This window comes from Martes martes, assembly GCF_963455335.1.
Source record: "Martes martes genome assembly, chromosome: 2".
Classification (NCBI taxonomy): Eukaryota; Metazoa; Chordata; class Mammalia; order Carnivora; family Mustelidae; genus Martes; species Martes martes.
The window spans coordinates 77,874,591-77,899,023 of NC_137889.1; the positions used below are offsets into that span (position 1 = coordinate 77,874,591).

General features: G+C 31.7%; 1 protein-coding gene across 1 annotated transcript in view; it reads left to right on the forward strand.

The window, feature by feature from the left end:
- Nucleotides 1–24,433, forward strand: part of FSTL5 (follistatin like 5) — a gene marked incomplete at both ends in the record, with an annotated part of 636,306 nt that overhangs the window by 529,522 nt on the left and 82,351 nt on the right. The window contains 2 exons of the mRNA XM_080796324.1: nucleotides 2,005–2,031; nucleotides 12,214–12,332. Coding sequence (XP_080652450.1) covers nucleotides 2,005–2,031; nucleotides 12,214–12,332 — 146 coding nt within the window. The remainder of the gene's footprint in view (nucleotides 1–2,004; nucleotides 2,032–12,213; nucleotides 12,333–24,433) is intronic.

Genomic DNA, 24,433 nt, shown 5'->3' on the forward strand with positions numbered 1-24,433 from the left:
CACTCTAATTCATCTTGCATTCTTCACCTTTGGTACTTCTCTATGTTTAATTCACCTGCTAAAAGCATTCCCAGTACTGTTCCTCTCTTTTATAACCCATTAAATGTGTAATTTAAAAATTTTTCTCTGTCGTGTGGTGAATAATATTTTTTTCCTCAATTAGAATATAAGCTCTATTAACAGAGAGAATGGGCCTGCGTAATCTGTGTATTGTATCACTGAATGCAATGTCTGACACATCGTAGGCAGTTCAGTCAGTACTCCCTAAGCAAATGAATGGAGATATGAGGAAACATGTATCTGTTGCATTTCTTTTTTTAATAAAACAGAAAAAGAGAGAGAGAGAGAGAGAGAGAGAGAGAAGTCATGGCTCAGCCTTTCTTGAACCTACAGAGGAAAATTTACTTTCTTCTGCATTGTGTACAAAAGACTTTCTTGATCTACTCATGGAAAAATTCTCTGACCCCATCTTCTATCAGTTTTGCTCTCAGACATACTCAATTACTTAAATTTCTCTGAATATGGTAGTTCCCCCTCAGGTGGAGAATATGTTCCAAGACCCCCCAGTGGATGCATGAAACTACTTATGTACTACACTCCATATATGCTGTTTTTTTTTTCTTATACATACATAGTATGATAAATTTTATTTTATAAATTAGGCACAGTAAAATATTGACCATAATAACTAATAAAAATAATTATAATAATATGCTATAATAAAAGTTATGTGAATATACTCTCTCTCTTTCTCATTGTACTGTACTTACCTTTCTTCTTGTGATGATGTGAGATGATAAAATGCCCCTGTGATGAGATGAAGTGAATGACTTAGGCACTGTGACTACTATTGACATTCTGATGAAACTTTAGGAACAGGATCATCTACTTCCAGACTGAGGTTAACTGCTGATAACTGAGGTCTGTGTCCTTTCCTTGCAAATAGGATCTATCATTTTCATATTCATTTCAAGAACACTGTAGACAACAAGAACAGCACCACAAAATGTTTTGAAGGGATGAATGTCACTTTACAAAAAATTATTTTTTAAACGTTTAGCATGTTTTGAAACTGGATACTTGGGTCTTCAGCCTCCAACTAGGAACTTTGGACTATAGTCTTGGCTCTGCTTCATTCATCAGGGGTTCAGTTAAAAAAAAAAAAAAGTGATTGTGCTTTAATATGGTTAAAATATTCAGGGTATACTTAGATGAGATTTTGCATCAGTTACACTTTCTCTTGACATATTATTTTGCTTTGAAAACAGAATTTGGGTGAATTTGAATTAGTAATGGAGGCAGACATTTCTCTGAGAATATTTCTAATTGGTATTTTTTTCTTTATTTCTATCTCAATATTTTAACTCTATTGATTTAATTTCTACATATTACTTAATATACCCACTGTCCAGAATCAATTTAATATGAATCATTATTGTACATTGAACTACACAAGATATATTTAGATATATTTCATTGTCTGGTTTAAAAAAAGAAACATATATTACTTAAAAATAAGTTATGTCTGTGTTCAAAACCTTTTATTTAAACAACTCTTCTTGCTCAGGAGTATTGTATAATGTATAAGAATATTATATATTGTGATTACTGAGAATTTAAAATATATTTTTTTAGTTAACAACTTTTAACTATACTGTCTTAAATAAATAGTTTTAACTACCAGTGTTTGTTCTAAAGATGTATTTTAATAACATAAACTAAACATCCCATTCTTTCCAGTGATGCATAAAATGTTCTTTGTTTATTAACAAAAATCTTTATTCCTAAGAATTGGCAATTTTAAGAAACGAAAAGAGCATTATTAGCTACCAGAATTTTGCTGTTTTGTTAATTCAAAGTAGTTTGTTGAATTACCATCACCACTTTTATGTACATGTTCTATCCTAGAGATTGTGACCTCTTTAATAGTTATTTATATTATTATGCAATTGAAGCTCTATTTACTCATTTTTCTTTCTCTCCTTTTCCTTTAACATGCTGCAGTAGCTAACATATTGTGGAGAGAAGAAGGTACTAAATTCCATTATTTTTATATTGTGATTATTTTGCCTAATTTTAGTGGATTTGTTGAATATCAGTTTTAATAATTATCTTATTCATTTTTATGTTGACTCAATATTTTTGTTTGATTGTAAACTGATATTCTTTTTTAAACCTGATACCATTAGAAATATTTACTACTTTTTATCAGTTTGATTTATTATTGATGTATAATCAGTAAAGTACATTATAATATATTGAAGTGCTTTTAAGAATTTAAAATTAAGTCAAAGAAATAAAAGCAAACTTAAACATAACTTCCATAATAAACCCTGATTTAGGGGCACCTGGGTGGCTCAGTGGGTTAAAGCCTCTGCCTTCGGCTCAGGTCATGATCTCAGGGTCCTGGGATCGAGCCCCGCATCGGGCTCTCTGCTCAGCAGGGAGCCTGCTTCCTCCCTCTCTCTCTCTGCCTGCCTCTCTGCCTACTTGTGGTCTCCGTCTGTCAAATAAATAAAATCTTTAAATAAAAAAAAAAAAATAAAAAATAAACCCTGATTTAGATTAGGAAAAAAAAAAAACAAAAACAAAAAAAAAAACCTTTAAAAACCATTGCCTTGTCAAGGGAACATAATAAATTATTTAAGAAAATGGATTGTAAACTTGAAGGACTTAGTTTCAAATCTAGTCTCCACCACTGTATTCCTGAGGGCCTCTTTATGTCTCAATTTGCTTATCTTAAAAATAAGGATAGTCATTAATACTCAGTAGGGCTGCTACCAGTTCCTTAAATATAGGCTACATTCTATAAACAGTATCCACTTCCATTTATTATTATTATTATTATTTTCCTTATTTGTGAAGACTGGGGAGAATATATTTCACCAGGCACTCACACACTTTAGATAAATTTTTAGAAGTAAAATATAATAAGTCGCCATTACTGTTCTGGTAAGCAGGGATCAAAATATTGCCTCATAATCCATCCTAGCTAAACTTTTTCTTCCCTGATTACAGTTTCCCATATCAACTGGAGTCACTGCCACCTGTGAGGGTCCTGTCTCATAAGCTTCAAGTAATTTGAGAATTGAAGCATCTCAGTTTTGTTCTCAATGATGAGGCACACCACCATTTCTCCCCTTGATATCTGATGCTTCTGAAATCCTTTGTATAGGCTTTTCAAAGCCTGGTTTACTAAAGACATTCTGATATGACTACGCCTTCTCATTTTACTATTTTTTTTTAATTTTATTTATTTTACAGACAGAGATCACAAGTAGGCAGAGAGGGAGGCAGAGAGAGAGGAAGGGAAGCAGTCTCCTCGCTGAGCAGAGAGCCCGATGCGGGGCTTGATCCCAGGACTCTGGGATCATGACCCAAGCTGAAGGCAGAGGCTTTAACCCACTGAGTCACCCAGGTGTCCTGACTATGCCTTCTCATTTTAATCCGCTTAGATATTTCACATTTGAACATACAGATGTAGTCATTGCAAAACTAGCATTAATATATCTGTTAAACAACATTTCTTTACACTCTCTTCCCTCTTCAGATCAAACAAATATATCTCTGCTCATTTTAAAAATTGATTTCATGCTATTGTAATGGAAGGAACAAAAACCCAAGTAATCAGAGACCAGGTAGCACAGATCTGGCTTTGCTGGTTAATTGCTGGTAAAAATTAGATATGTTATGTTACTTCTCTGAGCAAGAATTTTCTAATACATTGCTTAAAATACAGCTGGCACTCTCCTTATAAAATTGTGATATGTAAATGTCCTTAAAGCATGTAAAACAATGCTTTTTTGTAATTTGACTAATAATAACCTTGAACATTATTATTTTACAAATTTAATATGTAATAATAATATATTATTCAGACTACCTTTAAAAATATGAGATCTCCAGATTAATTAAAATCACCCTGAGATTTATTACATGAAACCATTTTTATCTATTTAATATTTTCTTCTGTTAGTTTTTTCAACATGTATACTCTCAATAATTATTCTCCATCATCTCCATTAATTAATGATTTGCTTACTGTTCATAACTTTGTTTGACAGAGAATATGTCCTTGAGAAATAATCATTATTTAGTATATTTTATAGATAAGTTTAAGACATATATAATAAATGTCTTTGGATAAAGTTTTTAAATCTTTTATTTCATGTGCAATTATCATCAGGGTCCTTTGTTGTTTCTTAGAATAAACAAGATTTAACATAATATACTTGAGAAAACAATATGCCTGATTTAAATTCATAGGCATCTGTAAATTAATTTTTTACAATGCCACACTTATTGGCAAGGCATTATAATTAGAAATGATTACATATAATAATAGTAATGGTAGCCAGAGATAATAGAGCTGCTTGAGGAATCACCAAATCTTAACAGTGTATACAATTATTTCATAAAAAGTAATTAAACTAATAGCTAACTAAAGCTTCCAAAATTTTTTTACCTTTGTTTTTAAAAGATAGAATAATAACAAGGATGAACTGCATAATTCCAAGATCTATTTTTATCTCTGCCATAATAACGTTTTCTGTTTGCATGCTTGGCTCTTTACCATGGCCAAGAAAAATTTATCCCAATAGTGGCATCCCAATCTCAGGCATTCTAAGATAAATCTTGGAAAGAGAGTTAAAAATTATAAACCTCTTATAATGCCATTGTACTTATATGCAAGTGTTAAAACCATGAAATTTTGTTTAACTGAAAAATTATTTTTTAAACATGAGCATCAGAATCTAGCTTAGCCAGGATTTTGTAATCTAAATCGATTTTACTGAATTTAATATGTGTTATTTTAGGAATCTTATGGATTTTAAGCTTGAAACACAGTGTCCTCTACTTCTCTGGGTTCTTCCAGTTCTTTTCTAGTCATCATTGTGGTTTGCAGGTGTGTGGAAAGACATTGTTAAGAAAGGAAACGTGTCACTCATTTATTGACAAACATTTTAAAGAGCCCATTAAATGTAAAGCACTTTGAAAATACTGGAATTATATAGGTAGGAATACCTTCCTTAAAGAAAATTTTGATTTAGTAAGTTAAAATCTTAATCATTCTTACTGATACCTAATTTTACTATATGAGTTGAAAATACACATTAAAAGATCCACTATTTGGTTTCCTTCTACAATATTTTTTATAATCTTGTAATAAAATATAACCTAATGAAATACATCTTAAAGTTTATTTAGTGGACAACAGTTAAGGAATATATTATATGGTCTAACTTAATAACACACGTTTTGATTTAAACACCAAATTAAAGAACTTTAAGCCATTTTACTCACTGATTCATTAATCTTAACTTTTAAATATGCTAAATTCAGTTCCAAGGAGAGATATAAGATGGTTCACTATATAACATAACATTTCCTAAATTTGTTATAACGTGGGATTATTTTGATGAATATCTTTAGGATCAATATTGAATAAAGACTATTCTGGGAAAAACTGGATGGTTATGACTAATGATTTGAAAGCCAAAAAAAAAAAAATTCTGTGTTTATAAAAATTGAATGCCTCTTCTATTCTTTGTAAATATTTATGAATCTATTCACATGAAAATATAGAAATGATTGAGCTAAACATTATATTAGTCAGGCTCATTTACACCTACCAATACAAAATGCAAATAGAAATTGCAGGGAAATCTTAAAACAAGACTTACGTATTAAACGATAATCTGATTAACTTCATGATCCATAATGTCATCAAAGTGGGGAAAAGGGGATATGGCAAGCAGGTCAGCTTTTAACTTCTTCAGCCTGAAATTATTCACATTTCATTGGCCAGACTATTCTACATTGCAAGGGATGTTAGGACTAATTTATACCAGCTTTGTGAATTCCATAAGTTTCTCATAAATTTATTTTTAGAGGAAAATAAGGCTGAGGTTCTCAGGACCAGATTACTGTCTCACAGTAATATTGATGAATTATTTAAAATGAAAAAGAAATTTTCAGAGCGTAGGTTTCTGAATGCATCAAACTTAGAAAGTCACAGCATTCTGGAGAGGTAGAGACCATGCCTTCTAATGGTCAGTACATGATGCCAATTAAATCGTAATCAAGTTCTCAGTATTTTTATTAGCCAGTCTGCTATCATTGCTTTAAATAATAACATCAACCTAACATTTTTAGTTTTCTATATTCTTCCATTAAAACAATTTTCAAATCAAAATTGTGATCTGGCAAGAGATACACATTTGCAGATATGTGTGTATATACATGCACATAAATATGTATATATACATGCTAGATCTATACATACATACATATACACATGAATACATATATAATTTTATATATTATTCCATATAACATTAATTATAAAGCACAAATACTCTATTATGTTATAACTTTTGCTATGTTATTTGTTAAATGTGAAATTAACAATGCAGATTTGCATTCAACTTTTTCAGCATATCTTTGAAAGTTCAGGAAATGGTATACTGACTCAAAAGGACTGGTTTTAGGTAATATCACTCTGACCAGGCAAATAGTACCCAATTGCTGGATTAATAGTGGCTAGTAAAGAGCTTGAGACATCCATTCACTTTCTAGCAAGAATGAAATAGTAAGTTTTATTTTAGTTGAACATAATATAAAGATCTTATTGAGGTGCAGTGGAATGATGCACTTTGTGTGTAAAGAAGTTTTTGCTCTAAAGACAAAGATACAAAACATGGGGATATTCATTAACTAACAATATTTCTCTGCTAAATTATTCAAGATGAGAAACGCAATATGGATTGTATATCTACTTCTGCCTACCTTTTTCTTTAGCTAGAAAAAGAGATTTTTTTTTCAAGATTTAAAAAAAAAAATGAGTTTAGGATCTCTTAAAAGTGAAAAGAATAAAATCAACTAATGAAGGACTTTATAACACTAAAATTTATTGAATTATCTTCGATTGATTACCAAATCACTGCATCATATGATTATACTTTGCTCTTGACCACAACTTAAAACTTAAAGCAATAACAATTTAGATCAGAGGAAGACAAACATCACCACAAAATATATTATTAACTTTCTTTTGTTATTGTTGTCCATCCAGTAATCAGAAATTAACCGACTTTCATCACTGATACAAATTATGTAATATATGTGCTAAATAGAAGATATAACATAATTGTCTTATACAATATGCTGTTATTCATCAACAACTATCTTAAAGGATTGAGACAGACATGTGCATTACATACATTTTTCTCAGACCATTTCACGTATTTAAAGGTGCAGTATTGATTAGAAAATCCTCTGGGAAATACTTCCCTCTTACAAGACTGCAAGTAATTCTTGCTTGCATCCTTTCTCTGTAGAGAAAGAAAAACAAAGCAAAAAGAAAGCTCACAAGGAACAAACAAATTATGGATCACTTTCTGGAGCCACTATACTCCATTAGATTAACAATCGACCCAGAAAAGACAAAGTACATGTGTCTGTCTTCACTGGCTATGAAAAAAGAAACCAGAGGCAGCACATATTGCTGATTCTTACTGTGATGAGAGTGCTGAAGCTTTTAACTGAAGCCAGGAACTTTTGTAATATCCTGCAATACAATGCATGAACGAGGAGAGAACTGTAATTGAAACCTACATGGTTATTAAACTTTTTGGGACTCAGAACCCCTCCGCATTCCTCAAAATTACTGAGAACTCGAAAATTTTTGTTTATTTGTTTGTTTATTTGTTTACCTATATTTACCATATTAAAAATAAAAGTAAATATATATTTATTTATTAATTCATTGAAAATAACCATAATAAATTCATTTATAAGTACCCGTAAATAGCACAGTTTCAAAGCTATTTTTTTAAAAATATTTTATTTATTTGACAGAGAGAAATCACAATTAGGCAGAGAGGCAGGCGGAGAGAGAGGAGGGGAGCAAAGAGCCTGATGCGGGGCTCGATCCCAGGACCCTGAGATCATGACCTGAGCCAAAGGCAGAGGCTCTAACCCACTGAGCCACCCAGGCGCCCCTAAAGCTATATATCTTTTTTTTAAATGAAGAGATTCACATTGTTTTGTATTTTGAAAATGTTTTTGATGTCTGATTGAATAGAAGATGCTGGATGCCTATATCTGCTTATTCAATGAATTGTTGTGATATCACTCATTACATCAGATGTCATGTAGCCTGTCAAAGGTACTCCCTACATTTGGAAGAATCTAATTTGTGAGAATGAGAGAGAAAAATGCAAATGACACCTAAGTATTATTATGAAAATTGTTTTGACTTTGCAGACCCTCTGAAAAGATCAACTATGAGAATTGCCTACTAGGATATGAAGCTGATCTTTTTCTTTCTTTCTTTATTTATTTATAAACATGACGTTGATCTTTTAGCAGGCTCATAGATTCATAGAATTTGAAATGTAGCAATAGAAAACTGAATCATAGAAAAAAAAAGATCATAGAAAACTGAAATGTAGCAATATATCTCACAGTATAGATTTGAGGAAAACGTGGAAACAGAAACCAAAATCTGGTTATATACCATTACACCATTTTTTTTTTCTACTAATGTTTAAAAGAAAAGATAATGTCAGTCATAAAAATAGTGACAGTACCATTTTTTGAAAATTTTACTATGTGTCAGGCATTCTGCTAAATGTTTTACTTTTTCATCAAATTTGATTCTTACAATAGCTGTATGATGTAAGTATAATTATTATCTCCAAACTTGTGATGGGGGAAATTATGACATAGACTTAATAACTTTCCCATGGTACAACACAGTTCTAGAGCCATGATTGGCCTCTGAGCTGTTCGAACCCAGAGAATGGAGTTTCTCTCTCTGTAACATTCTCCCATTAAAAAAAAAAAAAAAGTTCAGACATGGGAATATAACAGTTATAGTGAGCATACACAAAGACATTATTATTTTGTTTGTAAGTAAAGTTAATGAATGCTCCAAATGAAAATCTACATGTGTCTTTAATTTCCAACATTTTCATTATCAGGTAATTTAAATTATTCTGTGCCCAGTGTAATTATTTTATATGGCAGTAAATTTAAAAAGAAGCACATCTGTAGCATATATTCAGATCATAAATTCTGCTGCTAAAACCCACAGAAAACTTGATTTAAAAAATCTCTCTAGCCAAGGGGCACCTGTGTGGCTCAGTCAGTTAAGTATCTGCCTTTGGCTCAGGTCATGATCCCAGGGTTCCAACATCCAAGCCCCACTATGGGCTCCCTGCTCAGAGGGGAGTCTACTTCTCCCTCTGCCCTTTCCCTTCCCCTGTTCATGCTTGTTTTTTCTCTCTTTCTCAAATGAATAAATAAAATCTTTAAAACAAAACAAAACAAAATCTCCCTAGCCACCCCCCCCCCGCCAAAATGTGTAAGCATGTGTCTTGTGGGTAGAGAGAGGAGGAACTCATAGATGGCTCTAAGGGTATACATAAAATTTTAATTCATAGCAGATTGACTAAAAAGTAGTTACTTATTTTATAATTATTATTTTACTGAATATATTTATATATGGTATTTTTTGTCATTACTATTCATCAACACTGAAAAACTATATTTCCACTGAAAAAAATAAGGTTCAAAAACAAAGTAAACCTTACATAATGAAATCTGTATTTCTTCAATAACCTGTAATCTGGAAAGTAGTTCATGCTTCGTAAAAATGCTGAATGTGTAACTCATATAAAAAGTAAGAAAATAGACTTCAGATTTGAACAAGTGATTTGGATGGATTAAATGGGTTTTAGAGGAAAATAAAGCTCAGAAATTTCATCAGTGAAACCATGCAGTGGAATCCCACTGACTGTAGTTTGTACATATTATGGTAAATAACATAATGAATGTATCCATTTGAATAAGGGCAGAAATATTTCACCAAACTGCAAACAGTCTGAGTATTTGTCAGGTTCAAACACATTCGAATTCCTAATTGGGGAGCAAAATTTTGCAGCAGCTGAAGGGAGGGAGAGTCATGTTCATTAAAAATTTTAGGAGCTTTGTAATAATCATCAAACATAGTGTGTAAGTGGCACAGCTGAAAACTAGCACCACATTGAGACCTGGTCGTGTTCTCAAGTTTCAACAACCAATAATGTTAAATTGAGAGTCACTGACATGTAGCACATGTCAGTCCTATGTTAATGTTGACATGGAAGCTTGGTGATAAGAATCAATTGTTTTTGAATAAAAACTGACATTTTAAAAGTTTTATCCTTTGGGCATAGAACTTATATTCCTTGATGCATAATTATAATAATAAGAGCTGACACTACTAAATTTATTTTTTGAAAAATATAACTTGACTTTGTTTTTGCCACTTCTATTGTTCAGGAATATCCCATCATAATGTAGTGCTCCCTGGGACTATAGTATGTAATTAACTGATAAAGATTGCATGTTTTAAACTATGAGTACTATAGAATATTTATAAAACAATAAGATGTGTCAAAACAATCTGGAGTCACTTAAAATGCATAAGCATATTAGATGGAAATAATTTCATGTGCTAAAAGAAAATTATAACCACTATGTATAAACATCAACACAGTCATAATTATGCTTAAATACATTTCCCTCTAAATCATAAATATAGATGGATATTTATATTTATTTATTTATTTATATATGACTCAATGGACAAAATTTTGTATTAACTAGTTACATATTTAATAAGAGTTAATATGGTTTAAGTTGAATAAATTTAAATTGAATAAATTTATTAATGATAAATAAATTAAATAAATTAAATAAATTTATTTAAATTAAATAAATTAAATTGAATAAATTTAAATTAAATTTAAATTTAAATTAAATTGAATAATCAAATATTTTTATGAACCAGTACACCTTTATCGTGGTCCTCAGGCTTGACTTAATAAACCTTGCAGGTATTATCAGTCAAAATGAAAATGCTATTTGGGGGATTTTTTGTATTTAAGTAAATTCTTTCTTTTTATTGATATTTTCAGAATTTAAACCTTTTAAGCTGCAATGGCTTGGCTTTTTAAACTACCAAGATTCGAATACCATTACTTATCTTTTAAAGAACACGTGCTATCATTCAATTGTGTGTACTATAGTTAGACTGAACAAATATGATTGTACAAACCAGTACAGCTGAGCAAAGGATCAAGTGAGGATCAGAAAAGGAGGGCACTGTATGCACTTAGGTCTGGCTATGTTGGAACAAAGCAGAACCAGAAGAGACATGGAAAACAGGTGGAATATATGAAGATCCCCAGGTGCAGGCATCAGTTAACACCAACTGCTTTCCAGGTGTCAAATTTGTAGCATCCTGCACCCATTATGTGTGGCTTGAAAAAGTGAGATGAATTTCTGAGATACCATACACCCAGATCTGTAGTGTGAACAAAATTAGAAGTATGATTTAAATCATTCATTCAGATTTTTCTAAGACCATAAATTAATTCAAGTTTTAAAGTATAGAAATGGATTCTAAACTTTGTCGGTATAAAACTGAAATATAAGACCTCTATGTAGGATTATATTTACAAAAGCTATTTTGGAAAATATATATTCTTCAAAATCTGGAGGACTTGGTCTTTTTGTTTTTAACAGTCTTTATGTAAACTATGTTTCTACAAAGAGTGAAATTCTATTTTCCCTAAGGAACTCTAATAAAAATATACAGTAAATAGGGGCGCCTGGGTGGCTCAGTGGGCTAAATCCTCTGCTTTCAGCTCAGGTCATGATCCCAGAGTCCTGGGATGGAGCCCCACATGGGCTCTCTGCTCAGCACGGAGCCTGCCTCCCCCTCTCTCTCTGCCTGCCTCTCTGCCTACTTGTGATCTCTGTCTGTCAAATAAATAAATAAAATCTTTCAAAAAAATACAGTAAATATAATTCTTCAAAAAATATTGTTATTCCTTAGTCAACATTTAAATTAAGTGGGGGATGATCTCAGACATAATTTATATATCAGAGAGTTTATTATTTTCATTTTTATTGGAAATATTTATTGAATTATATTAAAGAAATCACTGAATTGCAGATTAGGGAGAATAAAGTAGAATATCTGCATAATATCAGAAAGTTGCTTTGGTGTATGGTAAAGGCTTCATATGGTTTGTTTTATTAACATTACACAACTTTACAAATCGATCTCCTGCTGGTATTATGAGGAACACTGAGTTTGGGTTGTAAAGATTTCTGTTAGTTTTATTTTGAACTTTTGAATGTGTTTTTATTTCTAAGGTCTGGGAATTGGAAACATGTTCTATGTTTTTTATGAAGATGGAATCAAAGTGATACAACCCATAGAATGTGAATTTCAGAGGCACATTAAGCCTAGTGAAAAGCTCCTTGGATTTCAGGCAAGTATTTAAAAACTTCCTTTGCAGTTTTATGGGGCAGTTTTTGTTAAGTAGAATTACATTTCAGAAACACAAGGAAATCCATGCATATATGAGATGTTCGGGGAGGAGAATATTAAAACTGGGATAAGGGCTGTTATTCTATGCAAGTTTAATATTTGAGGAAGAAAAGTGATATGTTGTGGATTCCTAATTACTTGTTCTAATTAAAGTAAAGACAATGGAAGTGAAATATGTAGGATGAACACAGTGTAGTAAGTTTACCTACTCCTTAATTTAGGATGTTTTACATTTTGGTAGGCAATGGTTACTTTAACAAAATGAAAGAAAATAGCATGCAAATAATCTGATGGGAAATTGAGGTCTATTAGTTGCTTTATAAAGATAGATTTCTTTTTATTTTTCATCTCATTTTTATGAGGTCTCAATGGAATGAATACTTTAGATTTATAAACAAAACATTCATTTTTTAATTTATTTATGTGTACCTTACCCATCCAGAAAGACTTTTTTTTCTGTAAAATATTGGTACAGGATTCAGAAAATAAAATGATATTTAACAAAATGGGTATTGATTATATAGACTATATAGAAACTATATTTTAATAAGATAAATTATAATTATTTTTATATTATAACTATATGTATCTCTCCACATAAACATGTATACATGAAAATATGTAATATTAAATCATCTATGTTATTTATGTGTTCCATACACATTTGGACATGCACCAAACACCCAATATAAGATAAGATATTGGTAGACTTCATCATGGACTCTCTCTTGATACTCATTTTTAAGGTTGGTATGACCATGAGATAGGAGTAAAATAAATATTTAATGTCGTTATTTAGATTTCTTTCTTTGAAGTCGTATTTTCAACCTAGCCACTGTTGTTGTTTATTGATAGACAGAGACAACAATTTATACCTTAAACTTATGCCCTAAAATAAGAAGAAAAAAAGTATATGGGTGAAATAAGATAGTCCAGCTACCCTCCAGATATTTTATAGCAAAAAGACCTCTTACTTGAAATAAAGGAAATAGCTTAACTTAATACGTCTATGATTGTTTAAAAGAAATGAAACCATTTTGGGGTGCATGGGTGGCTCAGTCAGTTAAGCATCCAACTCTTGTTTTTTCCCAAGTCATGATCTCATGGGTCATGAAATAGAGCTCCATGCTGGGCTCTTCACTTAGCAGGAAGTCTGCTTGAAGGTTCTCGCCCTCTGTCCCACCCCACGCTGATGTACGCTCATGTGCTCTCTCTCACTGTCTCTTAAATAAATAAACAAATCTTTAAGATAAAATAATAAAATAAAAACAAATGAAACCATTTTTAATTTAAAAATATTTGTTATAAATTGCTAAATGGAATTATTATCATTTTTGCTAAGTTATGGTTTAATAAGTCAGATAATATTTTAAATTGCACATATAATTTTATTTTGTTTTATAATCATATAACTGACACCATCTTGAATAAAGTACATATGTGTATGTTAATAAATAAATGTATATATGAAAATATACATATTTCCTTGTGATAAAGCAAATCATACAATTTTATACCACATTCATATTTTCATAAAAGAATTATGGATGAAAAATCTGGGCTAATTCACAGATATAGGAAATGCATCATCAAAATGATTTGAATTAAAGTAAAATAATTTTGTAGGAGAATATATCTCTGAGTCTTACAGGACCAGCAGTTTTGTAGCTGACACAGATGTGTTGTTCATATCACAGACCTTGAAACTTCAGTTACTAACTAATAAGATAACCTGTGAAACCCATACTTTTCATCACAAAACTGTCACCTCATGAATTTGATTTGCAAGTTTAAAGACAAAGAATTTTCTTCCAGAGTACTGGAATTAAACCATTAACCAGTACTCTGGAATTAAACCATTAACCAGTACTCTGCAATTCCAGAGTTGTTATTTGTAATAATAAATGTAATGTAATTTAGTCAATGCAAATGTTGAAGAATGTGCTTTTTCAGAACATTTCTTGATGGCTCTGGTTGAGTTAATTTAACTATTTGGAATCTAAAACTGAAAAAGCAAGCAAAAACTTTATGTGACACTGTGACATGTCTGGACAATAGGGGTGACTTACCTGAATTCCTTTCTTTAAAGCTTTTGAATACATAGGCTTCTCCTAAAACAACTAAAGTAGAAATTATATAGGATTATGTATATCTATCTGTCTCTATATATCTGGCTATATATAGTGAGAAATTACATACATACATGTATACATTATATATGATTTTCTCTAAAAATTAGAAATTGAAGAAGTGAAAACCAAACCCCATGATAACAGTCTTCACTCATTCCCTTCAACCTGAGAACCCCTTATCTGCAAGCATACCTCAACAGTGTGTCAAAGCCAGGATAGTTATGAAGAACTAATTTATTGCATCACATTTTCCAAATCACAGCCTATGGAAATCTTATATTCATGCTACATATGAGTTTATGCTAAGAATGCATAATGCAAAAATGAAAGAAAATATGTTAGCTTACCTATATTATATAAAACCAAATTTACAAAAAAGTTAATATTCTAATGTAAGAATAAGCAAAAAGAGTAAGAAACATCAGATTTGTACTTTTGAGAACAAATATTAATGTTTTTTTTTTAATTTTTTTAAAGACTGATTTGTTTATTTTAGAGAGAGAGAGAGAGAGAGACAACATGAATGGTGAGAGGGGCAGAGGGAGAGGGAGAGCATCTTCAGGCAGACTCCCCACTGAGGGCAGAGTCCAACATGAGTCTGAATCTCATGACACTGAGATCATGACCTGAGCCGAAATCAAAAGTTGGCCCCTTAACTGACTGAGTTAACCAGGTGCCCCAAATGTATGTTCTTTAAGTTATGGCCTTTCTATTGCCTTGGCTGTTGAAATTGCAAGATAAATTCATTTCAACTGACCAATATATATGTTTAAAACATTAGGAATAATATTGAAAATTGTGACTTAACTAAAACTATGTCCTACTTATAATTGTTAAATGCAGACTATAGAGACATTCCATGAATACCAACAAAGAAAGATATTTCCCATGTAACTAACATAGTCCATATATATATATGAAATAAAGACTACAACAAGTAAACTTTTATTTCATATTGTTCTGTTATTTTTTATTCCTAAATAATGTTTTCTTATGTGAAGCTATTTTATTTTCTGTTTAAACACAAGAGTGATGTCAATTTCAGAGTGTGTAAGCTATCTGGTGTTACATTTCTAGATTTACATTTCTAATTATAAAATGATGTCCTGAGGAAATTTTTGAGTATTATATAAAGAGAAAACTTTTCTCCAGAGAAACAGAACCAACAGAATTTATATATATATATATATATATATATGTATATATATATATATATAATATCACTATATATATATATATATATATATATATATATATATCACTATCTTTATCCCCATCTCCATCTATCTCTGTCTCTGTCTCTATCTCTATGTTTTTTATTACAAGAAATTGTCTTAGGTGATGGTGGGTGGGGTGGCAAGTCTGAAACCCCTAGGGGAGAACAGCCAGCAGGAAATTCAGGTAAGAGTGGACGCTATAGTCTGGAGTCTGAAATCCACAGATGAGGCAAATAGACTGGAAATTCAGACACAAGCTCATATTGAAGTCTTGAGTTAGCAATCTGTAGGCAGACTGGAAACAAGCAGATTTCTGTGTGGAAATCTTCAGGAAGAATTCCTTTGTCTTTGGGAAAGTTCATTCTTAAATATTAAGGCCTTTAATCTATTAGATGAGGCCCACTCATATTATGGAAGATGATCTGTTTTCTAAAGAACAATTGTGTTAATCACCTCTAAACAACCTCACAGCAACATCTTGACTGGTGCTTGCCCAAACAATAGAGCACCATAGCCTAGTCCTAGCCTAGTTAATATATAAAGTTAACCATCACATCTTACTATCGCTTTTGGTCAAGGGCCTATTTAATTCATGTTTGTATTCCCAACATGTTGCGTACAGTGCCTTACACATGGCAGATAGTCAAACAACATTTGTTAAATGAATTTAATGAAAATTCCATTGCTTAGAGCCTTCATTCTTCTATGCATTCTCGAAGTTTAAACACGTATATGTCTAATTTCTTCCTCACCTTAATATTGTTCCTTACTTTACAATTCCCACAAAACAGTGTTCTTCTTATGTGTTTGTGAAAATTGTTTCATAGAATGATTTACCAATAAATTGTTCAGGGTAAATATAACCTCATGCGTCTATTTAATTCAGGATCACATAGTCAAAATGTACTGTGCAAATATACTGTATAAGATAGTTTGGAGTTCTATTATAGGAAAAAAAAAAACTACTTCCTTGCAATTTAGAAGATAAATCTCTTGAGCGAGAGTAGCGGAAATGAGTCTATTGAAATTATTTTTTCCCATGAAATGATTAAACATGAATATATTATTTTTCAAAGTCATTGTCGATATTAAGAAAATGGCAATGCAATTTCCAATATAACTCATTAGTTAGTAAAACTTAGATAAAAACTGAAATACTTAGAATATAGAATTTTCCATCAAACCTCTCAGAAGATGCTATTTGCTTGCTTTAAATAAAAATTCAATTTTGGTGCAATGTCAGATTACATCGGGTTTCAGCTTTTGAAAGTGAGTTGGTGAGGATTCATGCAACATGATTTAGTTATGCTTTCATCACTTTTTTTCTTTTTTGTTATATAGCCTTACTAGATAAGACTCTTGCTATATTTATCCTAGTTGTACACATGATTTCATCTTGTCCCCTACAGTATGAACTTCAAGCAAATAGAATTCTCTCCCAGACTTATGAATTCAGAAGGCAAACTGAAAAGGGTTGAAAAAATGTTTAAATTACAGACTCAGAATGACGGGCTTTTCCAAGATGACTCTTTTCTGCTCCTCTAGTTTTCACCTATTTCATCATCTTTAACTACTATTCTTTTATTTTTTTAATATTTTTAATTTCATTCCTTCTGTGTTTGCTTATTAAAGTTCTAGCTGTTGTTCTTCATGTACACTACAGAGCTCTTTATTTTTTCATGGGTACTAGAAGAGCTTAAATGACAATCCCATGTATCTTATCGTGCACAGGTCTTATATTTGGAGACATGAAAGTTTTATTACTAGTTTTAATGGTGATTTTAATGGTGCTGAACTGCAGGGGAATGTACTTTCTATAGGAAGTCTGATGTGAATCACCTCTAAAATGTCTCTTTTCTAGGTTTGGAATTCCCACATGTGAAAATTACTTTACTTTTGTAAATAAATACTACTAGAACTCTATTAGAATGGAATTCATCCTTAGGAACAGATTATGTACAGTGTTCAGAAAACTTGGATATCAAGAAATTGAAGCTGAAATTAGAAATAGGCAAACCAATAGTGCACATTTCTTTCTCTCTTGGTGCTCTCCCTTACCTCAAGCACTACATCTTTATGGGAATTCAGCCATTCCCTTACTTATCCTTCCACATTTCCCTTTTCAGCATTTCATTCTATTTCTTATCCAATTACCATTTCTCCAAACCCTGTCCACAAAAATATTGGTTAAAACCCCAGTCCCTTTAGGGGTACCTGGGTGGCTCAGTGGGTTAAGCCTCTGTCTTTGGCTCAGGTCATGATCTCAGGGTCCTGGGATCGAGCTCTGCATGGGACTCTCTGCCCAGCAGGGAGCCTGCTTCCCCCTACTCCTCTGCCTACTTGTGATTTCAGTCTCTCTCTCTAATGAATAAATAAATTCTTAAAAAAAAAAAAAAGTCCCTTTAAATGACACAGACCATTTCCTCATGAAGCCACTGAACAAGCTTTTGAATTCAATGCCTACTGTACATTTCAGAGAGGAGTGTTTCCCCACTTACTGTTTTCTCAGTGGGCCTCTATTCCAGCAAGGCTTATCTTAAAAAGAGTTTAGAATGATAAAGATTTAAGCTTTTGTCCCTTAGTAGTTGCAGTGATGTCCTAAAAAGAACTTCCTAAAGAGTAATGTAAACTACCTTGTTTCTTAGTAGATTAGTCAGTGGGTGTTGAGATAAATAAAATTGATGACATCGGTCTTTGAAGCCCTAAACTTGAAGAGGCCTTAAGATTGTGGATTAAAAATCTAGTGTTTTAAAATTCTTACATTATGCTTCTTACAGTCTATAAGTATGTAAGCCTGACATTGGGAGAACAACAATGGGAAACATGTGAATTGTGCAACAGCCGTGTTAATGGATTTGAGTAACAGGTGATTTTATATAAGAAAGCAGATTAAGTCTTCTTCAAGAATTATTAATGAGAACCAGCCAAGTAATTTAGATAATTATGACCAGAATGCTGCATATGTCTTAGGCAATCTTTTGTCATTTTGAAACACTTTTTTTTTTCTTACATGAGAAATAAGGACTCACTATACATATACAAGTACATTTTATGCATTTCAGAAAGAAATATGTTCATAGTAATTTAGAATTTTCAATGAAAATTTCTCAAGGATAAAATTGAAGTTTAACTTGTAAAAATTATTCATTCAGACGTCCTTACACATGAAAACTTTTTACTTGAAATTTATAAAATCACTTCAATTTATCTTATATAGATCTTAAACCACAGTTCTGGTCTAAGATTTAGTTTTACTCACAACAAAAGTACTGATTCCTTTTTCCAAAGTAATAGATTTGCATGATAAGATAAAATAATGCAAAAGGCATAGATAAAAACTACTAGTTTCTTTCTTCATGTCTCCCTATTCCCAGTCCCACTGTATGCAATTAATTACATTTATTACTTTACATTTATTCACTTTAAAGATTATGCTCAGTAGTGATAACTCTTGAATTATATTTTCCATTGCTGTTTCTTTATGGACGATAATAATTTTGCTTACACATTTCCTAACTTTTCCTCTTTCTAAATATTTTGACAATTATGTAATAATTTTAATGCTTTGGGCATTAGATTTATAGTTTTAATGATTTATTTAAGTCTTTGTAAGTGTTTTTCTTGAAATTTCCTAAAATTTCTATGTAACTTTAATTTTCCAAGCTGTTGCTTGATTTCTTATTGTTCATATTTTATATTTCAAACATAGTAGTCAAAACTGCAATTTAACACCAAAGGCTGGTCATTTCTTTAATATCATCTTCATATTTCAGATAGGTCATAAATCTCAGTTTGCACAATTTAACAGGTGGTGTAGAAAGAAAAACAACAGCAAATTAATTCCCTCAAGTGTATCTCATTAACTGTTTGAATTGCTTAAAAAAAAAAAAGTATTGCTGAAAGCATTTAAAATGACAATTTGTATTTTTCCATATACTTCTCATATAATGATCTTATATGTTTCTCAGATGAAAACTGGAGATACAATTATATAATAAGAATTAAAAAGAAAACAAAACTTAAACTTCAAAATTATTGTTTATCTCTTCACTATTTAAGATAGTAATTCATTACCTATTAAAACTCCTTTTTTTGTATTTTAGTAATTTGTCTTCAAAATTTTATTTAAACAGTTTTAGAGGACACACAGTGAATTAAAGACAAAACCTAAAGTTCGTCTTGGACTTGCCAAACAACACAGCAATCTTTCCATTCCCTTTTGAAATCTCATCTGTGCAGTGCTTAAGAAAATGGAACACAAGCCACTATCCAGTGGCACAACTACTAGCAATCTAAGCTGCCCAAAATCTCCACCAAAATTTTTCTTATTTCAGAAACTGGATCCCTTTACTACTCTATCTTCAGTGTTCTTTCTTCCATCTCAAAAAAGACCCTAAGGGTCACTTCTACCTCACCTTGATTTTGAGATGAAAAAATGTACTCCCTATGATAAGGCCAGAAGAAAATGAGCTTAGCATATTTAAAAGTCTATATACTAGTATCATTTTCATTGAAGAATAGTAACTTTTAATGAGAAAGTCACAGGGATAAAAGGTGAAGCACAGGGAATACAGTCAATGGTATTGGAAGAGTGTTGTAGGTGATGGATGGTAGCTACGCCTATGATGAACACAGCATAATGTAGGAAAATTTCAAGTCACTGCATTGTACACCTGATGCTAGTGTAACATAGTGTATCTACTGGACTTCATTTAAAAAGAAGTAACTGTTTAATGTGTAATGTTCAGCATGTAGTTATCTACTAATATAATTTCTTAAAAATGTATTAACTATATCTACTTATGAAATTATTTGGAAAACTTAAAGGTAGAATAAAATAATAGCAGATCTGCTTAAATAATCCGTATACATTTTAGAGGATTTGCAATGAACTAAATTGCAGAGACATTTTTGGTGAATTCTCAACATGGTTTTCATGTTATTACTCAAGAATATTTCTGAAACTGATAGTGTGGCAGAACTCCTATCTAATTCATCAGTAAAAAAGAGACAACACAAAATACAATTCTGTGGGCAATATAAAAAGTAAAAATTTAGTTTCAAAGAGAAAGGACAAAGACAATTTACCTTTAGTTTGCATTTTCTTACTTATAACAAAGTTAGTTATTTTTTAACATAACATTTATTTCTAAACATTTGCAAAATATGCTTGAAAATGAGTCTGCTTTCATGGCTTTTATTTAACTGATACAAGCATAACAAAATACATAGGTGTATAAATTATTTTGTCAGTATTTTTTCACTATAGTAAGAAATAGACTCTAAGGTCATTTGCAATAATAATTAAACAGTAAATAATATAAATCATATTAAAATAATTTTAATAGTTTTTAATTGAATTTTTATTTTTTTAATTTTTTAATTTTTTAAATTTTTTAATTATTTTTAATTTAATTTCTAGTAATTTTTAAAAGAATACTCACATAAAAGGTAAAGTGTAATGTTATTCAGTATAGATATTCTTTTTTTTTTTTTTTTAAAGATTTTATTTATTTATTTGACAGACAGAGATCACAAGTAGGCAGAGAGGCAGGCAGAGAGAGAGGAGAAAGAAGGTTCTCCACGGAGCAGAGAGCCTGATGCGGGGCTCGATCCCAGGACCCTGGGATCATGACCTGAGCTGAAGGCAGAGGCTTTAACCCACTGAGCCACCCAGGCGCCCCCAGTATAGATATTCTGATGAGGAACAAATTTATGTGTGTGTTAGAATAAGGCTTAAAAATAGAAATGCATATAGTTATCCTATAAACAGCTTTATACTTTGTGAAGATAAATCTATCACCCTTCAGAATAATTCGTTTCAGTAAATAGTAGTCTTGCAAAAATTATTATGCCTGTCTTCCACATAAGGCACTTATGTGCTGGACAATATGGGAAGATGGAAGAACTCGATCAAAATGACATGTCACCATCTGCATTGTGAGATTATGTGCTACAGAAAAAAGCTCAATTCCTAAATGATATTACACAGTGCTTAACCAAATGTAGATACTCCCACAACTGTAAAATTAACTCAATTTATGCTTTTAGGTCAACACTTCTTAAATAGTTACAAGATAAAGTAAGGTATTCACAGGAAGAGATTACATATGCATTTTTTAAAAGGTAATCAATAAAACCTGTGCTGCTCCTCAACTAATGTCTCCAAAAAGAAAAATTAGTAAAATGTGCATTATCAAATCTCATGCATCCTACTTAAAAAAAAAAAAAAAAAAAAAAAAAAAGAGAGAGAGAGAGAGATGACCATTTAAAGAAGGAAAAGAGTTGTTATATTGTTTTTGATATTATCTCATTACTGTTCAATCCTTTTCCTTAAAAGTTTAACTTTGTTTCCTCTTTATCCTATGGACTTATAATGATAATAAATGATTTAATTTACTCCATCTTAATATAAGAATTTCAAAGCATCAAAGTAAATTAATCCAAAGATATTCACTTACAATGTGTTCTAAAAGCAAGCAATTGTATTTCATTTCTCTGTGCTCTGATCATATTACTTAAAGCAATTACAGATTTCAAAATAAATAATACCTATGAAGTGGATAATCAGTAAGATGAAGGAAATGAGCTCCACAAGTTGGACTGAAGTTAAAAAACTCAAGTTCAGTTTTGGGAGTCATGTTTTAAAGTCACATTAACAAATTATCATTAACATTTGAAGGATTTTTATGTAAAATTTAGGATAAAATGTATTGTTTCAAGAACAAGAACCACCTGATACTCTCAATAGATGCTGAAAAAGAATTTGACAAAGTACAGCATCCTTTCATGATCAAAACTCTTCGAAGTGTAGGGATAGAAGGTACATACCTCAGTATCATCAAAGCCACCTATGAAAAACCCACCACGAATATCATTCTCAATGGAGAAAAACTGAGAGCTTTTCTGCTAAGGTCAGGAACATGGCAGGGATGTCCATTATCACCACTGCTATTCGACATAGTACTAGAAGTCCTAGCCTCAGCAATCAGACAACAAAAAGAAATTAAAGGCATCCAAATTGACAAAGAAGTCAAACTCTCACTCTGCAGATGATATGATACTATATGTGGAAAACCCGAAAGACTCCACTCCAAATCTGCTAGAACTTGTACAGGAATTCAGTAAAGTGTCAGGATATAAAATCAATGCACAGAAATCAGTTACATTTCTTTACACCAACAACAAGACAGAAGAAAGAGAAATTAAGGAGTCAATCCCATTTACAATTGTACCCCAAACCATAAGATACCTAGGAATAAACCTAACCAAAGAATCTATACTCAGAAAACTATAAAGTACTCATGAAAGAAATTGAGGAAGACACAAAGAAATGGAAAAATGTTCCATGCCCATGGATTGGAAGAACACATATTGTGAAAATGTCTATGCTACCTAAAGCAATTTACACATTTAATGCAATCCCTATCAAAATCCCATCCATTTTTTTTCAAAGAAATGGAACAAATAACCCTAAAATTTGTATGGAACCAGAAAAGACCTCGAATAGCCAGAAGAATATTGAAAAAGAAAGCCAAAGTTGGTGGCATCACAACTCCAGACTTCAAGCTCTATTACAAAGCCGTCATCATCAAGACAGTATGGTACTGGCATAAAAACCGGACACATAGATCAATGGAACAGAATAGAGAGCCCAGAAATAGACCCTCAACTCTATTGTCAACTAATCTTTGACAAAGCAGGAAATAATGTCCAGTGGAAAAAAGACAGTCTCTTCCACAAATGGTGTTGGGAAATTGGCCAGCCACATGCAGAAAAATGAAACTAGACCATTTCCTTACACTGCACACAAAAATAGACTCAAAATGGATGAAGGACCTCAATGTGAGAAAGGAATCCATCCAAATCCTTGAGGAGAACACAGGCAGCAACCTCCTCAACCTCAGCTACAGCAACTTCTTCCTAGGAACATTGCCAAAGGCAAGGGAAGTGAGGGCAAAAATGAACTATTGGGTCTTCATCAAGATTAAAAACTTTTGCACAGCAAAGGAAACAGTTAACAAAGCCAAAAGACAACTGATAGAATGGGAGAAGATATTTGCAAACTACATATCAGATAAAGGGCTAGTACCCAAAATCTATAAAGAGCTTAGCAAACTCAACACCCAAAGAACAAATAATCCAATCAAGAAATGGGCAGAGGACATGAACAGACATTTCTGCAAAGAAGACATCCAGATGGCCAACAGACACATGAAAAAATGCTCTACTTCACTTGGCATCAGGGAAATACAAATCAAAACCACAATGAGATACCACCTCACACCAGTCAGAATGGCTAAAAATTAACAAGTCAGGAAATGACAGATGCTGGCGAGGATGCAGAGAAAGGGGAACCCTCCTAACTGTTGGTGGGAATGCAAGCTGGTGCAACCACTCTGGAAAACAGCATGGAGGTTCCTCAAAAAGTTGAAAATATAGCTACCTTATGACCCAGCAATTGCACTACTGGGTATTTACCCTAAAGATACAAACATAGTGATCCGAAGGGGCACGTGCACCCGAATGTTTATAGCAGCAATATCTACAATAGCCAAACTACAGAAAGAACCTAGATGTCCATCAACAGATGAATGGATAAAGAAGAGGTGGTATATATATATATATATATATATATATATATATATATATATAATGGAATACTATGCAGCCATCAAAATAAATGAAATCTT